This window comes from Hesperophylax consimilis, chromosome 17 (genome assembly GCF_061612785.1).
Source record: "Hesperophylax consimilis isolate HC1 chromosome 17, BYU_Hcon_1.0, whole genome shotgun sequence".
Taxonomy (NCBI): Eukaryota; Metazoa; Arthropoda; class Insecta; order Trichoptera; family Limnephilidae; genus Hesperophylax; species Hesperophylax consimilis.
This window is the reverse complement of record NC_142852.1, coordinates 23,807,392-23,832,684: the sequence shown is the minus strand read 5'-3', so window position 1 is coordinate 23,832,684 and position 25,293 is coordinate 23,807,392. Positions and strand designations below refer to the sequence as shown.

Sequence of the window (25,293 nt, the reverse complement as noted above, 5' to 3'; positions counted from 1 at the left end):
TTCCCCTTTAACGATTGCGCCGAATAAGCGACGATGTCAGATCGTACGGTAATGACGTTATCTATGGACTATAATACGTCAGCGTGCTACTAGTGATGTACAAAAGTTCGAAACGTTTCATAACTTAACGAAATATTGTTGCGATTGTTTTGTATTTGGAGATCATGAGGAAAAAAATAAAAACATAGTGGCAGTGTAACTGCCATTTATTTGGTCTGGCCCGCTAAAAGCACTGCATAAATATACAAGCTGTCGTCTTCGTCGCTGCCCAGGCGTTAATTTTTTTTACTCAGATGTATACATTGACCTTCCTCTTGTTTTTAAGGTCAAGTGTGCAATCTTTCGTCAGTTTTGATATAACACTGTAGATATGTATAAAAATCAAATCCACCCCGCCCGCCCGCCTGCCACAGACACTCTTATTTACATAAAGAGACTCGTGGATTCCCGCAATGCTTTACTCTTGCTAATGTCTTTCTCGGGCGCCTCGGACTTCGTCCACCATTCATTATTGTATACTGTATACCATAAAGTTACTCTTAAAAAACTACACCACATCGATTTTAATTCGACGCCGTATTTCATTACAGTGCAGATATATTGCATTAAGTATTCCTCGAGTATTTCCAACTTTGTCTACCATTTAAACATCTTTAAAGACTCGTGGCACTAATGAAAACAAACATTTAAATTTTCACCAATGTCGGCAGACTACTTTTTGAGTTTTGAGCACAAACATAATCAGGTTATTTATTTATATGGATGTTCTTGAATACTCTCAAATGTTCTGGACTATTCATAAATTTCTAGAGAGCGAAACTTCTTGCTCTTATATCTTCAAAAGCACGCCCTTCGGGTAAAAACGGGAATCTTGTACATATATGGGGGATACCATACAATATAACTCCCTTTATCTTACCGACACTCGTTTTTAAGTTTTAGCAGCATGCACATTGTACACCTACGGTGTACAATGTGCATGTAGTTTCATAATGTAAAAAGTAAAAAGTAGTTTCATAATGTAAATATAAAATATACACAAAATAACAATAACAGACCAGTTAGACAAGCGTACAATGAAAACATAAAAACTCCGACAGTAAATTCAAGCTTTGGACAGAGACACTTACAGTACCATGCTATAAAAGCTTTCAACAGTGTAAAACTTGAAATTAAAACTGATTGAAAATAAAAAAAAATTCACACACAAAATTACAAAATGGATTAAAGAACAAAAAAAACGATATTACCGAAATTTCATAGCATAAAATAAAAATAAAACCCAAACGTAACACACAAAACCAATATAAACACACATCACTCACAAACACACAAGATTAAATTTTAAATGTATTATTTTCTCTTTAAATGTATTATGTAGATTATATTTTCATATTAGAAAATGAAGGCCTCAGCACGGGCAAGCCACCCAGTGAGGCCAACATTACTGGAAAACTTTGAAATGTAAAAAATATTGTACCAAATAAAAATAAAAAAATTGATATATTGATGAAGTTAGCATATTGTTGCGCCCTGAGAGATGCGACGAGTGTTGTGTACACGTAAATGTGTGAGAAAAGCTAAGAACATTATATTTTTACCGATAAAACAAAAAGTATTTTCTTCATCGTACAGTTAATTTCATAAGGGGACGAATCTGTATCTATGGCATGCACCTCTAAAATTGTCGATGTAGCTCTATGGTACATGATACACATACACATAAACAAATTCATGATTCAAATAACGTGGGCGGTTTATTTATGCAAATAACCCAACTCAACCCAACGTAACATAGTGATAAGCCATCAAAGACTAAGCAAAAAAAGTTTCAGATAACAAGACGAAATACAGTGAGAACTGAATCAATGTCCCGCGAGTTTTAAGTGATCTCGAGTCATGGCTCTCGCTTAAATAAAACTTATTTCGCGGATTGTGATTGGTAATAACTTCGCGATGTCGGACTCGGCCCCCCTCACAGCTATAAATATATTGGAACTTGCTCATCTTGAGTACAGGAACGGGGATTACGAGGCGGCAGACCTGCACTGCATGCAGTTATTTCGCCAGGATCCCACCAACACCGGCGTCCTGCTGCTGTTGTCATCAATCCACTTTCAGTGCCGCCGGCTCGACCGCTCTGCGCGCTTCTCCGCGCTGGCTATCAAGCATAACCCGCTGCTTGCCGAGGCATACAGTAACCTGGGCAACGTGTGCAAAGAGCGCGGCCAGGTGCAGGAAGCCATTGAGAACTACCGCCACGCTGTTCGCCTTAAGCCGGACTTCATCGATGGGTACATAAACCTGGCTGCTGCGCTTGTGGCTGCAGGGGACACGGAACAAGCCGTGCAAGCTTATACCACTGCCCTGCAATATAACCCGGATCTCTACTGTGTGCGAAGCGATCTCGGAAACTTACTGAAAGCTTTGGGAAGGCTCGAGGAAGCTAAGCTTTGCTATCTGAAATCTATCGAGACTCAACCCAACTTTGCCGTCGCTCACAATAACCTCGGATGCATCTTCAACTCGCAAAGAGAGATCTGGCTAGCTCTACATCAATTCGAAAAAGCTGTGAATCTTGATCCCAACTTCCTGGATGCTTACATCAACCTGGGTAACGTGCTGAAGGAGGCCCGAATCTTCGACAGAGCGGTAGCTGCATATCTAAGGGCGCTTAATTTGGCCCCGAACAATGCCGTTGTATATGGAAACTTGGCGTCCGTCTACTACGAGCAGGGACTTATCGATTTGGCCATCGACACGTACCGCCGGGCTATCGAGCTGCAGCCCAACTTCCCCGATGCGGACTGCAACCTCGCCAATGTGCTCAAGGAGAAAGGGCATATGGATGCGGAGGAGTGCTACAACACGGCGCTGCGGTTGTGTCCTTCCCACGCAGATTTTTTCAACAACCTCGCCAACCTCAAGAGGGAGCGAGGCTTCATCGAAGAAGCCACTCGTCTGTACTTGAAAGCCCTTGAGGTCTGCCCTGAGTTTGCTGCTGCGCATAGCAACCTCGCATCAGTTCTGCAACAGCAAGGAAAACTGAATGAAGCCCTGGCACACTACAGAGAAGCTATAAGGATTCAGCCAAGATTTGCTGATGCTTATAGTAACATGGGAAATACGCTCAAAGAGATGCAAGACATCACCGGAGCCCTTAACTGTTACACCCGAGCTATAACAATCAACCCGGCTTTTGCTGACGCCCATAGTAACCTTGCTAGCATCCATAAGGATTCCGGAAACATTTCTAAAGCAATTCAGTCTTACATGACAGCTGTCAAGTTGAAACCAGATTTCCCTGATGCATACTGCAACCTAGCTCACTGCTTGCAGATTGTGTGTAATTGGACAGATTATGAAACACGCATGGGAAAACTTGTCAGAATCGTAGCTGAGCAGCTAGATAAAGGCACGGTGCCTTCCATTTACCCACCTCATTCCATGCTGTATCCTTTACCACACGAATACAGGAAATTGATTGCTGCCCGTCATGCCAGTTTAGGCGAGGAGAAGGTTCACGTCTTGCACAAGCCGTCGTACCAGTTTAGGCGTGAGATTCAGGGAAGACTGCGTATCGGCTACGTCAGTAGTGATTTTGGTAACCACCCAACATCTCATCTCATGCAGTCCATACCAGGAATGCACGACAGGTCGAGGGTAGAAGTATTCTGCTATGCATTGAGCCCTGATGATGGCACAACGTTTCGTGACAAAATTTCACAAGAATCAGAAAACTTTGTAGACCTCTCCACTATTCAAGATAATGGAAGGGCGGCTGATCTCATTTACAATGATGGAATTAATATACTTATCAACATGAACGGATACACAAAGGGTGCTCGTAACGAGATATTCGCTCTTCGCCCCGCTCCCATTCAAGTGATGTGGCTGGGATATCCAGGGACCAGTGGGGCACATTACATGGACTACATCATAACGGATGCGATGGCGAGTCCCCTCGAACTTGCTGATCAATACTCAGAGAAGTTGGCTTACATGCCCGACTCATTATTGGTCGGAGGCCACAAGCAAATGTTCCCACATTTGCGTGAAAGGATGATTGTTAGCGAATGCACCCATGCTAACTCCTCGCTGACAGATAAAATTGCCGCGACCAATGGTGCTGATCCATCTCCTTTGGTGGAGTCTACATCTGTGAAGGAAGTTGGAACAGCTCAACCCGTCCACATCTCCCACAAGGTAGCGTAATTTCCTGTTAATTCCATGAACGGCGTAGTAGTACAGAATGGACTGTCAGCAAAGGAGATCAACAACAAGGCAGCCACTGGCGAAGAGGTGCCGAAGAAGATCCTGGTGACTTCTCGCCAGCAGTACGGCCTGCCCGATGACGCCATTGTGTTTTGCAACTTCAACCAGCTTTACAAGATTGACCCTACCACGCTGGCAATGTGGGTCACCATCCTGCACCACGTGCACAACTCGGTTCTGTGGCTGCTGAGATTCTCGGTCGAAGCAGAGCGTAACCTGCATCTTGCCGCGGAACAGTTAGGTTTGCCAGCCGAAAGAATCGTTTTTTCTGATCTAGCGACTAAGGAACAACAAGTGCGGCGTGGTCAGTTGGCTGACATCTGCCTCGACACTCCGCTGTTCAACGGACACACCACTAACATGGACGTTCTGTGGACGGGCATGCCTGTGGTCACTCTTCCAGGAGAGACTCTGGCCTCACGAGTGGCAGCTTCGCTGTTGAATACTCTCGGTTGCTCAGAACTTATTGCCAGTACCCGACAAGAATACCAAGACATATCGATACGTCTCGGCAATGACAAAGAATATTTAAAAGCAATTCGTTCTAAAGTTTGGGCCATGTGCGAAGAAAGTCCGCTTTTTGATTGCGAAAAATATGCACATGGACTGGAAGGATTGTACGCGCGAATGTGGGAGAATTTCTCTCACGTGCTCGAGCCGCGCCATCTTATTAATTAAAGAAGGCTTTATAAGTATTCATTTATCAGCCCAAAGAGCAGAAAATTTTGTTTCTTATAATATGGATATAAACCAACGTACCTACTAGAGATATTAATTTATTATTAACTTTTTTTTACGATACACTAGTTTATGCCTAATATAGCTGAATTCCCGGTGATGGCCGGGTTTTAATCATAGTTTTTCGAAATGCAGACCGTAATTTTCCTCTTATTTTTCATAAAAAACTAATAATGCCAAAAATGACGTTAAATTTATCTAGTAGACGCCTGTACAAACTTTTATATCAAAGTAATATGATATTTTAAGATAAGTTTCACAAAAAATTAATAAATGTGATAATTATGATGTTAACTTTATATAGTAGACGCTTGTACACAATTTTATATGAATGTTGAATAATGTTTTAAGATAAACTTCATAAAAAAATTATATTTTTTAAGTTTTTTTCAATAGAAACACGAAAATTCTATTTTTAACTCCCAATGCAATGATTATAGAGATAAACTATTGGTTGTGGAATAATGGAGAACGAAGCTTTAGAGAAATACAATTCAATATAATATTCCATAAATTGTCGATAGCTGAAAAATATGTGAATCAATCAGAACAAAAAATACTTTGCAATCAATAAAATGCAGTCTGTTATAAAAAAAATCGTGTGTACATTTAATCTTTATTTTTCTGTAAAACAACCAATCGCGCGAAATAAAGGTTTGTTAATTTAAACGTGCTTTACAACAAAACTGTTCATGTTTATTTTTATAAGTATGTTACAAACTTACTTTTACCACGTTATTATATTACTATTACCAAACTATTATAACTTTCGATACATCATTATACCTTCCATACTTCTCCATGTGAACATTTTATCGTTGTATTAATTCAGCTATGTTCTTTAAACACCCAATCTGGCGTAATTAAGGTTCGTTAAATACAAAGATGCATTAGAACAAACTGTTCGTGTTAATTTAAAAAAAAAAAACAGATAAATCATTGCTGCTTTTTATTGTGCGTGCGTAAATGAACATTCAATCGGCTCCCCTCGTAACACCTATAACCGCACTCTGTGCATCCGAATGGCTTCACTCCGGAATGGGTTTTAATATGAACATTTAGCCTGCTTTTTGTGCTGAAACTGAGTGTGCACTCTGAACACAAAAATGGTTTTTCTCCAGTATGAATCCTCAAGTGATGAGTCAAACTAGTTTTAAGAGGAAACGAGGAGGTGCATTTGGGACATTGGAAAGGTTTCTCCCCTGTGTGCGTCCTGCCGTGAACAAGCAGCGAATCTTTTGTATAGCCCCTGAAAGAGCACTCTGAACACGGGAATGGTTTATCTCCGGAATGCGTTTTTAGATGTTGAATCAAACTGCCTCTTTGACTGCCTTTGTACGAGCATTGCGTGCACGAGAATGGTTTTTCTCCACTGTGCGTGCGTAGATGCGCCATTAAACCTTGTTTATCCGCTGACTTATAACTACATTCTGTACACGAGAAAGGTTTTTCTCCGGTATGGCATCTTGCGTGCCGCGTTAAGCTGCTTTTCATGGAACACACATAATTGCAGTCAGGACACGAGAATGGTTTTTCTCCGGTGTGTTTTCTGTAATGGACGCGTAACGAATGTTTTGAATTGCACTTGAATGAGCATTCTGTGCAGCCGTAACGTTTTGCCCATTGGATTACTGGAAAAAATATGAAAAACATATTTAATGGCTACAATAATTCATTGACATACAGACAGATGAGATTTTATATATTTACACTTTTTTTTCGGAAGTTATTTTCAATTTATATTTGTATTTTACGCTAATAATTATTGCTTATTAAATAATTTGTTATCCTTCTTTTTTTCTTCTTTCATATATTCAATAATTTTGTATTAATTTAAAAAAAACAGTTAAGTTCTGCCGGGTGATCATATTTACGCGTGACAGCTGTTTCGCCTTCTAAAGGTATTATCAAACTGTTCAAAAATCGAAACAGCTGTCACGAGTAATAATAACTACCTAGAAAAACTTGTTTACAATAAACAACATTTATAAATTGAAAATTCATCTATATTTCATCGCTTATCATACATTTTTAGGTTTTATAATTGAACTTTTTGCGGCAATTTCGACATAAATTCTAAAAACTTGTGTACCTAAATTTAGGCACCCGTCGAATAAGGCCTAGGCCTAGAGCTATGTTAGACAAGACCTAAATATTGTAACCATCGGACTGGTTATAATAATTGCAGTTATTTCTGCATTGGAAAAAAATATTTTACCTGGGCCTTCCTCAAGGGTTTGTAGAGGAACCAAATATTCCACAATTTTATCAGAAGTGTTTGTATCTTTATCATTGGTATTGGCACATTGTTCGTCATTTTTTTCTACAACCGAGGTGCTTGGTTTTCTCTTGGTGGCAGTGATTTCTTCACTTTCATCTTTTATATCAACGAACTGAAATTCTGGACCACGCTGGGGTGGGGGACTTTGTTCCTCAAATGGTATTTCGGTTTTAGACGTAGTAGCAGCCCGTTTCTCTGATCTGGACTTAGTGACATCAAGTTTCTCTGTTTTGAACACAGTGGTATTAATTTTCTCCGATTTGGACATAGTGGCAACAACTTTCTCTGATTTAGACACAGTGGCATCAAGTTTCACCGATTTGGACGTATTGGCGTCAAGTTTTTCCAGTTTGGATGTACTAGCATCACGTTTCTTTGCACTGGACATAATAGCATCAGTATCAGTGGAAGTTTTATCCATAATAGAACTTGGGTGTGATTGAACAATTGCTTTTCGGTTTCAGTGTATCAGCAAATTCATCTGAAAATTATTAAAGACCAAAAATATAATCAACTAATAAAATAAGCAGTGTTGACTCAAAAACGAGTTGCTTGGTTTAACTCGGACCAAATAAAGGCTACAATGTTTAGCTAAATAGCAAACTACGATTTAATTTTCATAAATCAATTAAGATTAAGGACAAGGTATTAGTTTCGAAACATTCCCAAAACGGATAAATTATTTAAAAAACACTTCGTATCGGTTTAATAACAATGAGAAAAAACTATTTCAGTCAGCGGGAATAGAAAATAATGATTTTGAATAGTTACTTCATTAAAATCAAACAACGTTCATTTGGCGGCCATTATTTTGAAGTTCTCAATTTCGAAATGAAATTTTCAATTTGAGAGGTGGGTGTGGGTACCGCCGCCCCGGGAACCATTTATTGGTTAACCAAAACCTTTGCCATAGGTCACCCAAAATGGTTTACTGCGTTTGGTTACTAAGCAGGGGCGCCCGGGTTCATCGGGTGAGGTGTGTTCTGGATGCGACTACCCACCAACTGCGTGCCGGATCGGGAAAGGCTGGTTTCGGGAGACCGTTTGACCTCTCCTACTGATCTCTCTCCGCCCATCGCCTTGCGCCGCAGAGGGAAGGATAGATTATACGCCCATAACTCCTGAACCCATTGATCCCTAGATTCCTACCCATCCCTTATACTTTTTTCCTTCCCAGAACTTGCTCTCCCTCATTTCCTTAAAAATCCCCTCTACACACCATCCCCAAAGATGAAATAGACCCTGAGAGAAATTAAAGAAGAAAAAAGCTAGCCATGAAAACTATTTTCATAATATTATTGTCTTAAAACTATTAAAATAGTTGACAGCCCTATTTTACTAAAGCCAAATTGCGATACTTGCCCAGCTATTCCAAGTAGAATTAATTTTGAAGGCAACAATAAACTCACTACTAATTACTCTATTATAATATTTTGCTAGATTATAAATGTTAAAAATTCACTTTTTTTTATACATATTAGTATTTTGTTCAAACAAAATATTCTCTGTTATTATAACATTCTAGGCCTTCATAGAATTTACTTTTTATTAATTACTATTCATTATCATAAACACCTCATACCTCGATTTATGTGAGGTCTAATACAAAACTAGTATTCATTCAATTATTACTGCACTAGTAGATATTTCTTTTAATTATGTATTAATTATGTATTAACTGCACTTCTATTAACAACAACTGTAGCACTTGCAATAATATTTTTGTTTACACATTAATTGTTCTGTAATCACTCTATTGTAAAAGCCATTTTAAAGCGTTTAAATAAATAAATATATAAATAAAATGCTTTATTTTCAATTTTCGGTCACTAAAATAGTTATTTCTTATTGTTATTAAACTGAAGCTATGTGTTTTTTTTAAATGTATATTAACCGTGTCAAGTAATTCAAAATATATTTACCGCAAAAAGACTGGAGGAATCTTCAAAAAAATTAAACCCAAATAATAATAACATAATTTCTACAGCACCGTTTTCGTAAAAAAATTAATTCAAAAACAATTTATTAAATCATTGGCTGTATCTCGCCACGCGTTTCTGTGGCTCAGTCTGTCTGTGCAGATAGAGAAACAAAAGCGCGTGTTGCTTTTACAATCAACAAACGGCGCTGTTTTAAAAAAAATGTTTTTACCTGTCACAGGTGACATCTATATAGGTATGTAAAAGCACACGCGTATTCGATTCGAATTCGTAATTCGATTTATGATTTTTAATAAACGAACAATTAGTTTTTTATTTATATAGAATATTACAGTCAAATTATTTATCAATCTCACAACTTATGGATGTAATGACTTGCATCCAACCTTTAAAGCAAAGGTTAATAACCTTTCATAAAATGCAGATATTACACCTCGACTCACCTTCTACTCGAGTCGATGAATATATAGTCGATAATATCCATTAACTCACTTCCAAAATCAATTCCGCCTCGTTTCTAACAGGTTCTTTCATTGCGAAGTAAACATTGCGGTTTTGATTTGGTACAGAATTTGACAGATATATTCATAGGGGTTTTTCATATGAAATTTGTGAATAGTTTATATTTCCGCGGATAGCTGGCATTAAAATATGAAGTATATAACTTAACAGATCATGCGACACAATAATGTCAGGCCGCAAAAGCAAAAAATTGCAGCTATACTTAAGAGCATCGGAAGAACAGGCGACAAATTAATAACGGGAAATTGACAGATATTGTATGTGGCTAATTGATTAATCTTTTTAGCCAGATAAATATTTTGTCTATGGTTTTAGTACTTGATTGAATTAATATTACTTTGGCAAACAGATTCGGTAATTTTTTTGAAAATTTATAATTTCTTTACCACCATTGATCGCAAATATAAATAAATCGTCGTTTTCTTCTACAACCGGAGTGACTGGTTATTTATTAGTCGCAATGATTTCTTCTTTTTCCTCTTTATATCGACGAACTAAAATTCTGGATCACGCTTGGGTGAGACTTTATTTTTCTTGTGGTATCTCTGTTGTAGGCGTATTAGCGGCCCGTTTCTCTGATTTGGACTTAGTGACATCAAGTTTCAACAATTTAGACGTATTGACGGCAAGTTTTACCATTTTCGATGTAGTAGCAACACGTTTCTTTGCGCTGGACATAATAACAACAGTATCAGTGGAAGCAAAAAAATTGGCAAACAAATTCAGTCAATTTTTTGAAAATTTATAATATGCACCATTTTTCTTTACTAAAATAATGATCGCAAATATAAATTAATAAAACTCGTTCTTTATTTTATGCCTTTCAGTCGTAAATTATGAGAGTATTGTTGGAAAATTCTCTTTTTTGCTAGTTACACTATATGTAGTGGATATTGAAACCCAGAAATGAAACAATTCAATGAAAGTACAAAAAATTTGTTAATTCTTTTCTTTTACAACAAAATTATATAATACAGGATTTTCCAATAAGAGGTGTTATTTTGAATAGCCCGCTATTTCGGTAGATGTTATTTTTGAAGCTGTCATTTTATGACATTTGACAAGTAGAAACTACGCCATTGATAAATATGGAACGATACAAGCTTCAACAACGCATTTAAATTATTAAAATTCACTTGAGTGAATCAAACGCAAATCATCTTGAGTGATGAGGCTCATTTCCACCTCGGTGGCTTCGTCAACAAGCAAAATTGTCGCATCTGGGGCTCGGAAAACCCAAGAGTTATTGTTGAAAAGCCTCTTTATCCTCAACGTGTAACTGTTTGGTGCGGTTTATGGTCCGGCGGAGTTATTAGACCTTACTTGTTCAAAAATGAGGCTGGAGTAACAGTTACGGTGAATGGATTGCGCTATCGAGTGATGATTAATGATTTTTTATGGCCGGAATTGGATGGTATTGATCTGGACAGCGTTTACTTTCAACAAGACGGCGCTACATGCCACACAAACAATTAAACCATTGATCTTTTACGATTGAATATCAAAATAACACCTCTTATTGGAAAACCCTGTAGTTCATTTAGTTAAAGTAATGTAATAATTAAAAGTGTTTAAAAAAGTATTTTTCAGGTACTGAGTGGGTATTTGATGTGGAATCTAAAAGTGATTGTTATTTCGTGTTGACTAACTAACTAACTAACTAACCATCACGCCGTTTCCCTCAGGAGTAGGCAGAGATGACGAACCGCCAAACAACTCGGTCTTGGCACACTTCTTTCCTTATCCACATTCATACATACTCTTCTATTATTCTGACTCTTGACATGACCCGACTCAAGTATCTGATTCACTTGGTCGTGCCATGTCTTCCTCGGGTTCCATGAAAACTCAACACATTGACAGTTCAACACACCTTTCAAAAGTCATTGATGAAAAAAAAACTAACATATAAACCTAACCTACAAAATCTATTTTATGTTTTTGTTTCATCACTTTTCACCATCAACTCCATATTGACATCGCTCAAGTTGGACACGTTTCCGTCGATGAAGATTATAGATTTCAGTAATGTCATTAAAAGCATATATTTTTAAATTTTGCCTGCAAGACAGTGTCCTCTCTATAGGGCAGATATTCAGAGGGCACTTTACATAAAAAGCATACATTTTTTGTAAAAAAACTTTTCATTCAATGTACACAAGCAGTGTTGCCAAGTTAGCATATTATATGCTAAATTTGGCATAATCACTCCATGTTTAGCATAACTATTATGCTTTTAGCATATAGCATATTTATTTGGCTTAATTTTACAGAAACATGAAAGTAATAAAAACCAAGTTTTTAACTAACAAAAATGATATCGATTGAAAAACTGGTGTTCCAATGGAGAAACATAGTTCACATCAAATGGGAATCCTTGACTTCCACTGTAGAGTTTTGGAATGAAGTCATGCAATATAAAGGTGCAGCTAATAATAACCCCTTCGGTGATTTATGTCAGTTTGCAATGTCTATTTTAACATTGCCGCATTCAAATGAGGACATTGAACGTGTATTTAGCCAAATGAGTCTGGTCAAAACAAAACTCCGAAACCGTTTGGCGGTGAGAACTCCGAATGCCATTTTGTACGTGAGATTTGGCCTAAAGAGAGCAGGAAAGTGCTGTTATTCTTACACTGTTCTTGACGAAGTACTACACTGCATTGGGACCAAAGAAAGTTACGACTCCGTCTCTCAGCCTTCCACATCAGCTGCTGTTAATGAAGAAGAAGAAGATGAAGATGAAGATATTGATATTTTATTTCACTGATTTTATTTCTAAGTTAAATTTATGTTGGCTTTTTTTTTGGCATTTTTTAAAGTAATTTAGCATTTTTCTGGCATATTTTTCCCATCATTCTATTTCTCAATAAATACTAAGTTAAATTTATGTTGGCTTTTTTTTGGCATTTTTTAAAGGAATTTAGCATATTTCTGGCATATTTTTCCCATCACTCTAGCATATTTTGAAGTAGTTGAGTTGGCAACACTGTACACAACTCTGATAAAAAAAATACTGTGTACCTCAAAATAATACAACACAACTATAAAATATTAGTCTACAGTAAATTACTAGTTTACACCGTGGTTGTCACCGAGGCAATTAGCTTAGTATAGAGATAACGTGCCTGTGGAACGCTCTACAACCCTGCCTACTGAAATGGCATTGCGTTTGCTGTCCTCTCTGCAGGGTCTGGAGTACGTAAAGTTTTATTTATTTATTTGAGGAACATAAGCAGTCTTAGTAATACAATATACATAAGAGGATAACAAAATAACAGACCAATTATTATTAATGATCACAGATAGATATTCAGAAACATAAAACTAACCTGTAAACTAGAATATTTAATAAAAATAGAAGAAAAAAAAAACAGAATAAAGCAGCAAATAAGAAAAATAATAATACGAATGTAAATTCAACAAACGATAAACCTATAATATGCCTACAATAAACAGCGATAAATAAAAGTGATTATAACTATACTTAAATAGACTTGGGTTGGAACGGTAAAGGGGAGGAGAGGTATAAGGAAAAGTTGCCACGCAAGTAATATTAAAATATTAGGTACAATCAATTTAACAGTCTTGAATATGAGTTAGAATGTGATACAATGAAATTCTGTAGTGATAGTAACTAGCAGTGAATATGTCAGCACGAGTGTCTAAATTTGCAAATTTATTATTATCGTAGTTATGTACATGTCCTTTGCATAAATTCATTTTGATTGGAATTGGTATTGCATCTATCAATGTAGAAAAGGGTATTTTGTCTGCTGTATCGAATTGGCGCATGGAAATTTATTTTGTTCAGCAACTCCGGGCAGTCAACTTTTGAGTTAATAATTTTATACAACAGCATCTGATCAGCGACAATCCTCCTGTTGAGTAGTTTCGTGATTCGAAAACGTTTCTCGATTTCGTCGTAAGAGTTGTATATGTTGAATGATTTAAAATTGAGGAATTTGAGAAATCGTTCCTGAACTCTTTCTAACCTGTTAACATAAACAATATAGCGCGGGTTCCAAACCGGTGAACAGTACTCCAGGTGAGAACGAACATGTGAATTGTAAAGAGTCAGATATGTCTTAGTATTTTTGAAAAATTTGCATGTTCTCAGTACAAAACCTAGACTTTTTGATGCTTTGGTGACAATGTTATCAACGTGTTTATCAAAGGTAAGTTTAGAGTCCAAGAAAACCCCGAGATCACGCACATAGTCTTTATTTGTTAAAATCGATCCAGAAATGGTGGAATCATGCAGTATTTTCACACGGTTACGTGTGAATGTGACTTTGCAACATTTAGAAATATTGATAAAAAGCTTATTTCTGAGACAGTAATCCGTCAGTCGATCAAGATTTGCTTGTAAACGCGCAGAACAGTCGATTTTTGGATGCAACATCTATTCATTGAGAAAGTACCGCAAAGAATGAACCAAAATTGTGCGCGGTAGTTTTTCGCGCTCTGAGAAATGAACTCTGACAATTTGCACGCTGGTCTGGCTTTTATGTTACCTGTTACCTAAAGTCCCCACCAGGTTTTCCTAAAATATTACTGAACCCATTACATCAAGAAAAATTACTGGTACATACTCTTATGTTATTCAAATTATTGACATGACCCATCACAAGTATTATATATGATTTTCTCGATTATGTTATGTTGTCTCTCTGAGGCGTCTCTGACTTCTCGTTGGGTCAACTTTCGTGTCATATATTCGGCATTCACTCCTTTCTCAGTTCATATGCTCTACAGGCTCAAATCATCTAAACGTCCTTTTCTTAAACTTAAAAGTGTAATAAATAAAAAAAAATTCTACTGAATTATATTTTTTATCACAGACATATGAATATATAGACTAGAAATTAAAGATGAGGGGTAAAATCAACTGTTGAAAAACGAAGGGGGTAAAGCTGACTGTGATTCGTCTATAAATCAATGTGACAGTATATAGGCATCTCGCATTATAATATCACCATTTAGTTCTTAAAAGTAAAATCTGCTTTTGAATGAATAGACATTTTTACATGGGAGCGCAAATTACTCGCCACGTTATGAACAAATTTGCGAAGTCCAAATTCGGCAAAATAAATTTCTTCTATTTTCAGAGTCGAATATTTCGTTTACGTATTTAGTTAAGACACTTTTATAAATGTTCATAATTTACTTCCCAGCAACCAACCAGCTTTGTGTTTCGCGTCCAGACTTATCTCGATGTGATAGTATATGTTTCTACAACTGATCCATATTATACGATGTGAATATGCTTAAAATAAAGTAAAATAATGCTTATACAGGGTGTCCGGAAACTCGTAGTACAAGCGGGAAACTGGTGAATCTACATCACATTTGGAGTCGATTTTGTAGTATATTTTTTTTTTATTTGAGCTTTCGTTATCGAGTAAATCGAGTTTGAAGTTGATTTTTTTTTTTAATCAAATTCTTATAAATTATTACTGAAGATCAAAGTACCCAACTAATTAAAACTATTTGAAAGTAAAACAAATGAAGAAACTCGGATTTGAAGCATTATTTTGAAATCACCCTTCATTTAACCCGGTGTAATCATAAAATATTTCTGCTCTGCAGGGTTAAAACATCTGTTATTCAACCCTAAACACCAGAAAAAACTTTAACCCTAAAATAGCCGAAAAATATTTTTTTTTGGTTTTTTTTTTTTTTTTTTGAAAATGCTCAAATCAAAAAACTTTATGTTTTTTTGGGTTCCCCATGTGGTGTAGATTCTCCAGTTTCCCGCTTGTACTACGAGTTTCCGGACACCGTGTATATGGAATGTAATACGACAATTGGGTTTATTCTCTTTTTCACATCTATTTTTACAAGTTTTCATACCACAAGCCACCATTTTGCCGTGTTATTTCGTAAAATGAACCGATGATGCCTCGACCATAGTTCGCACAAGAATGATGATGTCACGTTTTCTAAATTCACTTGAGGCCATACGCGAGCCCAGCCGGCTCCAATGGAACCGGTATGGGGAGTGGGGAATAATACGCTTTTAATCACTTAGGGCAGGTCTACTAATATTCATATGTCTATGTTTTTTATAGTGTTTTTGAATTTAGCATATTTTTTTGTAATCTTACATCTAGAGGTAATTGGTTAAACCATCTCACTCCACTATATTTATAAAATTGTTGGGCTGTGGTGGTGTTGTAGCACAGGCTGGTTATAGAACCATGCACATTTGGTCTGTCGCTGTATGAAAAAAGTATTTGGTTTTCGTGGTTGAAAGAATCTTTGTGAATTTGTAGAAGTGATGTTTTTTTATAAATGATTAGCAGAAAAGGGACTATAAATTCTTTAAATAATCTGATGGTGGGATAATCGTATGGCTAATTTAAAATTATTTTTATTAATATTCTCTGGATGATTTCTAAAGGCAAGAGAGAGATTTTGAATGCACCACCCCAGCCAACAATTCCATATTGTAATACAGATTGAATTAGTGAAAAATATATTGTTAGTAATAGTTTAAGATTTAAAATGTTTCGTACTCTAATAAAAATGTACATTGATTTTCTTAACCTTTCTACTGTCGCATTGATTTGTAGTTTCCACTTTATGTTAGTGTCTACAATTACACCAAGGTATTTAACATTAGTTTTAACTGTAAGTACAGAGCAGTCAGGTTTACATAGATGTTAATTGATATTACAGTTATATGAGTGTATATATATGTTTAAATTCTCAGGGATAGCATTTTTATTGGGAGTGAAAGGTATTACAAAAGTTTTGTCAGTATTTAATGATAATAAATTTTGGTTTTCCAGTAAGATGATTTTTACGAAGAGGTAGGATCTGGATAAATGAACTAAGCATACTCTCAATTCAGTAATCGGCAATCCTAAAAATGCACTCGTAAAAAATACGAATTGTTTGCAATCGCTGTTTGGGGATCGCTTGCATTCAAATTAAGTTTGATGATAATCTTTCAAATCTTGTATTATAAATTGACATATATTTATAGAGATTTAAATTAATTTTGCATTTAGACATATGATTGTCATGACTTATCCATGATGATTTTTGTTTGAGAAATTTTATATTATACTAGCTGTACCTGCATTGCTGTGGTTTGGTCTGTCTGTGCAGATAGAGAAACAATAACGTGTGTTGATTTTATGTCCAAGAGTTGGCGCTGTTTTTTGAAAAAAAAAACATGTTTTTACTGGTTGCAGGTGAAATGTATTGTTAGCTGCATATTTAAATATTGACGCCACAGTCATTTGGTTCGTCCTTATGCCGCCAGAGGTGCGCTCTGTCGGCCAACAGGGAAACTACTCCAGCTGCCGTGCGTATCGGTCGGTAAAGAAGAGATTGACTGGACTTGCTGGACACCCAGGAAGAGGCGGCCATATCCCAACGGCCAACTGCTGGGATTTTGAACTGATATAACCTTGCTGAATATTGGATGTTATTATTGTAATAGATCTTGAAGACAATATAATATTTGCTTAGCGTTTTATTATTGCTAACAGTATATAAAATAGCAGAGATGTGCAAAATGGGTACCCAAAACCATTTGAAATGCAAAATGGAAATGGGTCAAAACTTTTCCATTTGAAAATGCAAAATGCAAAATGGTTTTTAGAAAAGCATTTCAAATGCAAAATGCAAAATAACTATTTTCAAAATGCATTGAAAATCCAAAATGGGTTCTCAGTTCAATCAATCAAAACAATTATAGAATTTTTAAAAATTTTTGTCATTTAATAATGGACATCAATGTAGAACAAACATATTACATGATGGTAAATCCAAAAACACCACGACTACAGATTATGAAACCACAAAAAAATTGCGCGGGACTAATGTTGCCAACGTAAAAACATAGAAACTGCTATCTAACATTTAATATTACAGCGTCATGGCCCCATGTTCAGTATTTGAATCAGTATTTTTTGTAATGGTATCACTCAATTGCCAGGGCTTCTACCAGGGAGCAACTTGACAAATGTAAACTATCTCTCATAGCGAGGTTGAGGACCGACTGATATTTGGGGCTTATGAAAAAAAGATGAGTGGAGATAGTAGGAAGAATGTTGCAAAAAAGCATTTAAAATGGAAAATGCAAAATGGTTTTTAGAAAAGCATTTAAAATGGAAAATACCCATTTTGCATTTCCATTTGAAATGGATTTATTTGAAATAAAGTACATCTCTGGGTATCAGTACAGTAGGAACTACATTAAATCATAGAAGTGCCCGAGTAATGGTCACAACTAGGAATCGAACCCAGGATCTCTTCTCTTAACGAGAAAAGTCTCGTGTGGTTTAAGATACCATTTTTTAATTTCCTGTGTCTTGTTCTGTTTCATTTTTGGTTTAGATTTATTAGCGTTATCTTCTTATACAATGATATAAATATTTGTAGCAAGTTCAAGAGTGGTGGATAATCTCAGTATTGTCTGGTGAGAGACCATCATATGGAATTGAAATATTGCAAGAAATGGCTCGAGTTGTGTTTGATGAACAGATTAAAATAGCCAGGAACTTCCCCCTGCCCCTTTTCCATCTCCTTCCCCTCTACAAAACCTCCAGCCCCACAACATGCCCTAATTGGGGATGCCATAGTCTCACTGGCTTCAGACGATTGGAACTCTTGTGCGATATTCATATTTAATGCTGGGCGTACTGTACAGGGCCCGCAGATACTTTAATAGTACACAACTGCTGACCCTGTACAAATCGCAAGTGCGCCCTACTGTCGAATTTGGCAGCCATCTCTGGTCCGGAGCCCCTAAATACCTGAAAAAACCCTTGACTCTGTGCAGAAACGGGCGGTCCGTTTGATAGATTCCCCAATCTTAACAAACGGACTGCAATCTTTAGAGCACAGGCGTCAGGTAGGTATGCTGTCCTTGTTCTATCGGTATTACAATGGAAGATGCTCTGAGGAACTAGCGTCATTGATCCCTTCGGCACCGGTGCGTAGTCGGGATACACGCCAAACGCGCACCCAACATTTGTCACATGAGAATGGGTCGCTTCTACGATTCGTTCTTAAGTTCAACAGCTCGGCTGTGGAACGAACTGCCGGCCTCTGTGTTTCCTCCCTCCTACAACATGGGACTCTTCAATACCCATGTTCACTCCTTCCTCTCCACAAAAAGACCCTCCACACAGCATCCCCAAAGATGACATAGGCCCTGAGGGAAATTACTTTCTTCAGGGCCTCCTGTGTGGAGTTAATATAAAATATAAAAAATTTAAAAAAAAACTCTCAGTGTCACCCCACCACAAAGAAAGACCACATCGTTGCATGAAATGGCTTAAGTCATGTTTGATGACCAGATTTAAATAGCCAGGAACTTTCCCTCTTCCCCTGCCCCATTTTTTTCCCTCCCACCACCTTCAGCCTCACAACATACCCTTACTAGGATTCCCTCTTTAATAATAATAAAAATTGGATGACTTGTATAGCGCCGTTTTTGTGTAAAATCACCTCAAGGGCGCTGTACAAACTTATAATACATTTCTACAGTGATCTATGTTATTACTAACTATATATGGAGATAATATACAGTACAATACTTACCTGGTAGGTCACTTGAGATTAACACTTCATTAACATTATCTAATTGTTTATTGGCGAAATTTAGATACAGGATTTAGGACTTAATTGAAAAATTGAATATAACTGGACTTTCTCTTAGGAATGGTTTATTTAATTTAAGGGTACGATAGCTTAAAAAGGTAAGTTTTTAGTTTAGACCTGAATTCTGTAGGACTTGTTATGGATCTTAGTTCCGGAGGGAGTTTATTCCAAGCCTTCGGCCCAGATACTCGGAAAGCGCGATCACCAAACTTAGTATTTGTCTTGCGCTTAGGTTCTATCAGTCTGCCTACAGCTGATGATGTTGCTGATCTAAGAGTTGACTGCCTCAGATATTAGTGACCTTGCAACAACATACAATTATTCATCTATTCATTAAATACAAAAAGGACGATTAACGCAAGAAATTACTCGTTTTTTAATACAACAAAAGTGATGTCGTCAGTAAATTAAAATCTGTTTTAACTCAACCATTTGGTTAAATTCCAAATGTTTAAATTTTGATTTATTTTTGGTGAAAATCAATTTAACATAAATCTAATCTTATCTGTTGGTTCCGGTTCAAAATGGTGGCGTTGTCGGATACTGCCTTTTTATCCTGCCAGAGTTTGCATGAACGTCATTCGTACTATGAGCTATCAAATCGGAATAATCATTATAATGGTACCTACCAGCCCGAAGGAAGATTGAAAAAATAATTTTCATTTAGATGGTGACATTTATTTGGACCAATTGTATAATTCCTTATCTGTTCCTTTAAACAAATGTTTTATTTATTTATTAAACGCCATAAAAGGCTTTTACAGTAATGTGAAACATGGGATTATAAGTACACAGTTCAGGGCTGTCAGAGACTTGACAATTAGAAATAGCATTTTTCATTAAAATAATACATCCACAAGCAGTTTTTATTGATGCTATACATATACATTTCACATATATGTATATATGTGGAATGTATATGTATAGAACACCATATATATGTTACACATAAAGAAGAACACAACAGTCAGTATGATGCAGTACAAACAGACATTTAACATTTCACAAACATATCAATTACATTCATAACCAAGTATTTTTGCCTTGATGCAAGACGGTGAGGTTTTGAAAATATCAAAAAGGTCTGTATACGTGTTGGCAGTGCGGTGAAAACGCGCCAACGGTGAATGATACAAATAGTTAGTGCTATGATTGTCACTGTGGAAAAGATGGTGGAGTCGAGTTGATTTAACAGGGACACGAAAATTTATAACACTTAACATTTGAGGGCAGTCTATGAGATTGTTCAGTAATTTAAAAAGTATAAGAATGTCATTAATAGTTCGCCGGGTAGAAAGAAGTGGTAGATTTAGACCAGACATTAATGTATTATAGCAGATATCAATTACAGGCTGTCTCAATTTGAATTGAACGTATCGAAGAAATTTTCTTTGTACTTTCTCCAAGCGGTGTAAGTTACAGGTATAAATCGGAGACCATACAGGAGATGCATATTCTAGGTGCGATCTCACAAGAGAGCAGTAGAGTAATTTAATTGACTCAATGTTTTGAAAAGTCCTTGTGTTACGCATTACAAAACCTAGAATTTGCATGGCCTTATTGGAAATTGTTTCACAGTGACGATCAAAGGTAAGTTTTCTGTCAAAAATAACTCCAAGGTCTTTGATAAATGGTACTAATGCAATTTCATTATTGTTAATTGAATACGATATGGTTATTGGAGTCCGTGAACGGTAAAAACACATGTGGAAACACTTTTTTACGTTTAGGAATAATTTGTTTATTTCACACCAGCTAGCAAGTCTATCTATATTATGCTGAAGGATAAGTGCATCATTTAAACATTTTATAATCTTAAAAAGCTTTAGGTCATCTGCAAATAGAATGAATTTGACATTTTCGAAACATAAAGATAAATCATTTATAAACAATACGAAGAGAAGTGGGCCCAGAGAAGTGTTCGATTTATTAAATATTGGATGCGAGTTCTACTATTCACAGAAGTACTAGGAATAATAACTTAAATCTCGATAATCCTAGAAAGTAATCTGTTTGGCGTGACCCACCCCAGACAGGGCGAACATTCAGGTGTTCGGGGGTCCGGTGAAAGCACGGAGACAATGGTGAAAAGTGACGAAGACGAGCCTGCCTTGTGATGGGGCTCGGCGGGTGAAATAATATAACGAAATGAAAAGCCAAAGGGGAGGTTTGGACATTCAAGCACCATTTTTGTTCCGATCGTTTCATGCGCTAAGATTTTATTTTTATTTTTTTTATAGTGAATACCTCACAAGAGTCCCAACTGCTCCCGTCTGGAGCCAGTGAGACTATGGCATCCCCAATTGGGGGATGTTGTGAGGCTGAAGGTAAGTGGGGAAGGGAAAGAGGAAGGTGGGGAAGTACCTGGCTATTCAGATCTAGTCACTAAACACGGCTAAAGCCATTTGGAGCAACGTTTCAATTCTGAATGGTGGTCTTACACCAGGGCGATACTGGTAGTATCTTCCACTCTGGAACGTGCCGCAAATATACTATATATTATTTTAATTAATTAATTGTGAAATAACACAAATTAATCAAATAAAATTTATTTGCGCACGCCGGGTTCGAACCCGCGACCTTCGGAATGGCAGTCCAATGCGTTACCACTGGACTATGCCGGCCGTCAATAAGATAAGATTAAGATTATAAGATAAGATTATAATAATAATTTAATGATTGATAATTGACGACGATGGGACAGGAGAAGGTGATGGACGACAGGGCAGGTACGGCACGGGGGCGAACAAACGAACTAGGCGAACTGGGGTTTCGAGAGTGGATAGTCGCAGGAGAAGCGGAATTCACTCACGTAATGTCAGATGCAGGAGGCAAAATTGAGATGACTATTTGAAGATGACTGAAATTTTGTATGAACCTAAGAAATACGACGGAAGTTCCATAGGTGCTGATTATCATAATGCACCTATTTGGGATTTGGGATTCATTTCAGACTCGCTGACTCATTGCGCATATCATTCGGACAGGTGAATTATTTAGCGTGGAATTTGAATGCACCACAATTTCCCCGGTTTTATTGTATTTGTAATATAATGGCATACAAAAATATTTGAATTCGCTTGGCAAGAAAATAATGTATTATATTATTACTAATCCATCAGACCTCTGGCATATTAACCGTAGTAGGTAAATTTGTGTGTATTTCCACTTCTATATTTCTGAAGGCATCTGAAAACTAATAACTATTTTAGAAAGGTGATGAAATATGTTATTAATATAAATAATACCATATAAATACATTATATCTAGCTCTCTCATTAAAAATTTAGGCGTATTAAATCTATCAAAAAATTTATATATAAAGATGCAAAAGTCGGTCATTTTGAATACCTACATGTAGGATAACGAAAGATTTTTTAAATATTTATGTTGAGGGATCAGTAGGATTTATAGGCCCTGTTAGAAGTTCTACCGAGCCGAACCCTCTGATATGAAAATATCTGGAGTCGGTGAATTATTTTCCCATTTGATCTCTGGTGAGTTGACGTGTTGTTCTTGTATTGTTTTGTATTTATTTTGCTTATATGCATAATGTTGATGATCATTGGTGGAGAAGTGTGTGGAAGGGTTTAGTTTTTCCTATGGGGAAGATTTAACCCGGACAAAAAAATCGGAAGCATAAAAAAAATAAAAAGTATGTAAGTAAGTCAAAGTTATATAAATCATAAATTTTTTCTCAAATTGCGGTCGGAACCATTGGTTTCATAGAGGGGTACATTTTAATTATTTTTCGTTTTTAACCAACAGGCCAAAACGTAAATCGGGAGAAATAGCACTTCTAAGTTTTTTTTACAAAAAATGCGTATAAAATGAAATTAGCTCAATTCAAAGCTTACTTAAATGATTTAAAGTGATAGAAATTATAATTTTTGAGTAAAATTCGTTCCAAGTGTTTAAAATTATACAGAAAACACGTTTTTAATTTGGATTTTGGACAAAGTGTTCAATAAACACGCTCGGAATTTTGTTTCATTTTGGTGGACTTTAGACAAACTGCGTCTTCAAAACACATTAAAAATGTTTTTTCACTTGTATCGTATAAATAAATACTTTCTGAGAACAACTGCATACTTCAACATGGTCTGTTGGACAAAAATGAACAAGAGCGACGATTTGCATGTAAAGTTTAGTATTTTTTTTTCTTTCTAGTACCATTTAGTTTATATTTCTAACTATAACCTATTTGCTTGTATTATTTATAAGCTTTTTAAAAAAAAAGTCTTGTCTCTATATCTTGCAACGTTTAAATCACATACTCCTTAGTTTATTTGTTTTTTTAAACGCATATGCTGTACGCATGTACGGACATACTTGATATGTATATTATACTTTGATTTATTTGCCATTTCAAGTGCTTTTAATTAAATTCGATATCAATTACAGCGTTGGTATTTTTCCATTACTTATCAGTTTTTTTTTTCTATATATACAACAGAAATTATTTTTCTTCTTTTTTTTAAATTCTGTTTATAATACATATCAGTATTTATATATACATTTATTTTTTATATACCTTACTAGTAAATTATTTTCCTGTTTTCAGTGTTACTGTTTAGCAACAAACATGAATAATTGTATGCATATATGAATGTAAAATGTACATACTTACTTTGTATTTGAAACTTGGCTTTATTTACAATATCAGGTGTTATTATTTTGATTTGTTGTTAATCTCAGTATAAGCATTTGATTTTTTTTTTACGTAGTTATGCTATTATCAATATATTATGTTACACTTACATACATAAACTGTCAATTTCCTCTGTAAAAGCCCGAAAGAGCGTTAAGGCGAAGCTTAATGTCAAATCACTATTTTGATAAATCTTTATAACGAATTGGTGTCCATTATGAATACCAAAAAATATGCTTTAGATAAATTGAAGGTTTTCCTATCGTTTCGCTTGAGTAGAATACAAATAAAATAAAAAATTACTCAGTAAAACATATAAATGTAAACTACTAAAAAAAATATTTTCTCAATAGAAATGTATGTACGCATAAAGGAAACAACTTTTAAAAAATACAGTATTATAGCTAAGATTTTCTGTGACAGTTTCACTTGATTAACTTTTTTGCTTTCTTATAAAATTATTTACAAAATAAATAAAAACCAGTATTGTGTTTGAAATTAAACGTTTCTAGACTCCGTTTGTAAATGCAATTTTAATGCCTATTACCTACAATATAAGTTATACCAAGAATATACACATTTTTGGCTTGAGGCTTCCTCTTAATGAATAATAAATAAATAAGCCTTAAGCCTGAGGAACCTTAATTTAAATTTAAAATTTCGTATTTGTAAAAGTGAAATATGTTTCTGATTTTCAAAGCCATAGTACTGTATTTAATTACCGGAAAATCTCATATAATTTATTTTTAGTGTGAAGATGGCTTATTTGGCTTTATGGAAATGTAATAAAACCCAAGAATATTTTCAAATTTATTTATTATATATTTTTTAATAACATTCGAGAGAAAACTCTGAATATAAGTAGCTATGTTGATATATACATTTATTATAAATATATAAAAAAATTATCTGGTAAGTACAATATCATTAGGCAAAAAACAAGTAAGTTATTAAGAAAATAGTGGCAGTACAAGGTCTCGGGAGGTCGACATTTCGTTTAATAAAATCATAAGACCAATTTGTATTAATTCCTTATATTTTCTAGGCCAGTTCATTGCACAAACACACTTTACAAAAAACTGCCACTGCCCAGTTTTAATGGCTACCGAATTTAATTAAAAATTTCCCAAAACTTTACTTTTACCACCGCCATCTTTATTAATACAGGCCATGCTGTAGAAAATGAACTGACAGTTAAAGACAGACTTCTACACTGGGTTTAACAGGGTTAAAATATATTAAACTAAAATACTTTATACAAG

The 25,293-nt window shown here is 35.7% G+C and overlaps 1 protein-coding gene and 1 pseudogene across 1 annotated transcript; one reads left to right on the top strand and one right to left on the bottom strand.

The window, feature by feature from the left end:
- The first annotated feature begins 1,956 nt into the window (after positions 1 to 1,956).
- Positions 1,957 to 4,953, top strand: LOC149416294 (UDP-N-acetylglucosamine--peptide N-acetylglucosaminyltransferase 110 kDa subunit pseudogene; annotated as a pseudogene).
- An 819-nt stretch (positions 4,954 to 5,772) lies between these two features.
- LOC149416293 (uncharacterized) lies at positions 5,773 to 9,978 on the bottom strand. Its single transcript, XM_089642110.1, has 3 exons — positions 9,678 to 9,978; positions 7,232 to 7,775; positions 5,773 to 6,644 (listed from the first exon to the last, which is right to left on the bottom strand). Exons 2-3 carry the CDS (start codon positions 7,713 to 7,715, stop codon positions 5,950 to 5,952), a joined length of 1,179 nt encoding a protein of 392 aa, XP_089498236.1. The 5' UTR covers positions 7,716 to 7,775; positions 9,678 to 9,978; the 3' UTR covers positions 5,773 to 5,949.
- Positions 9,979 to 25,293: the final 15,315 nt, after the last annotated feature.

What these genes read in the sequence shown, in the direction of transcription:
- LOC149416293 (XM_089642110.1), bottom strand. Translation starts at nt 7,715, where the DNA reads ATGGATAAAACTTCCACTGATACTGATGCTATTATGTCCAGTGCAAAG. An exon ending in AACCCTTGAGGAAGGCCCAG is followed by an intron (nt 6,645 to 7,231) that starts GTAAAATATTTT and finishes TATTTTTTCCAG; the next exon opens with TAATCCAATGGGCAAAACGT.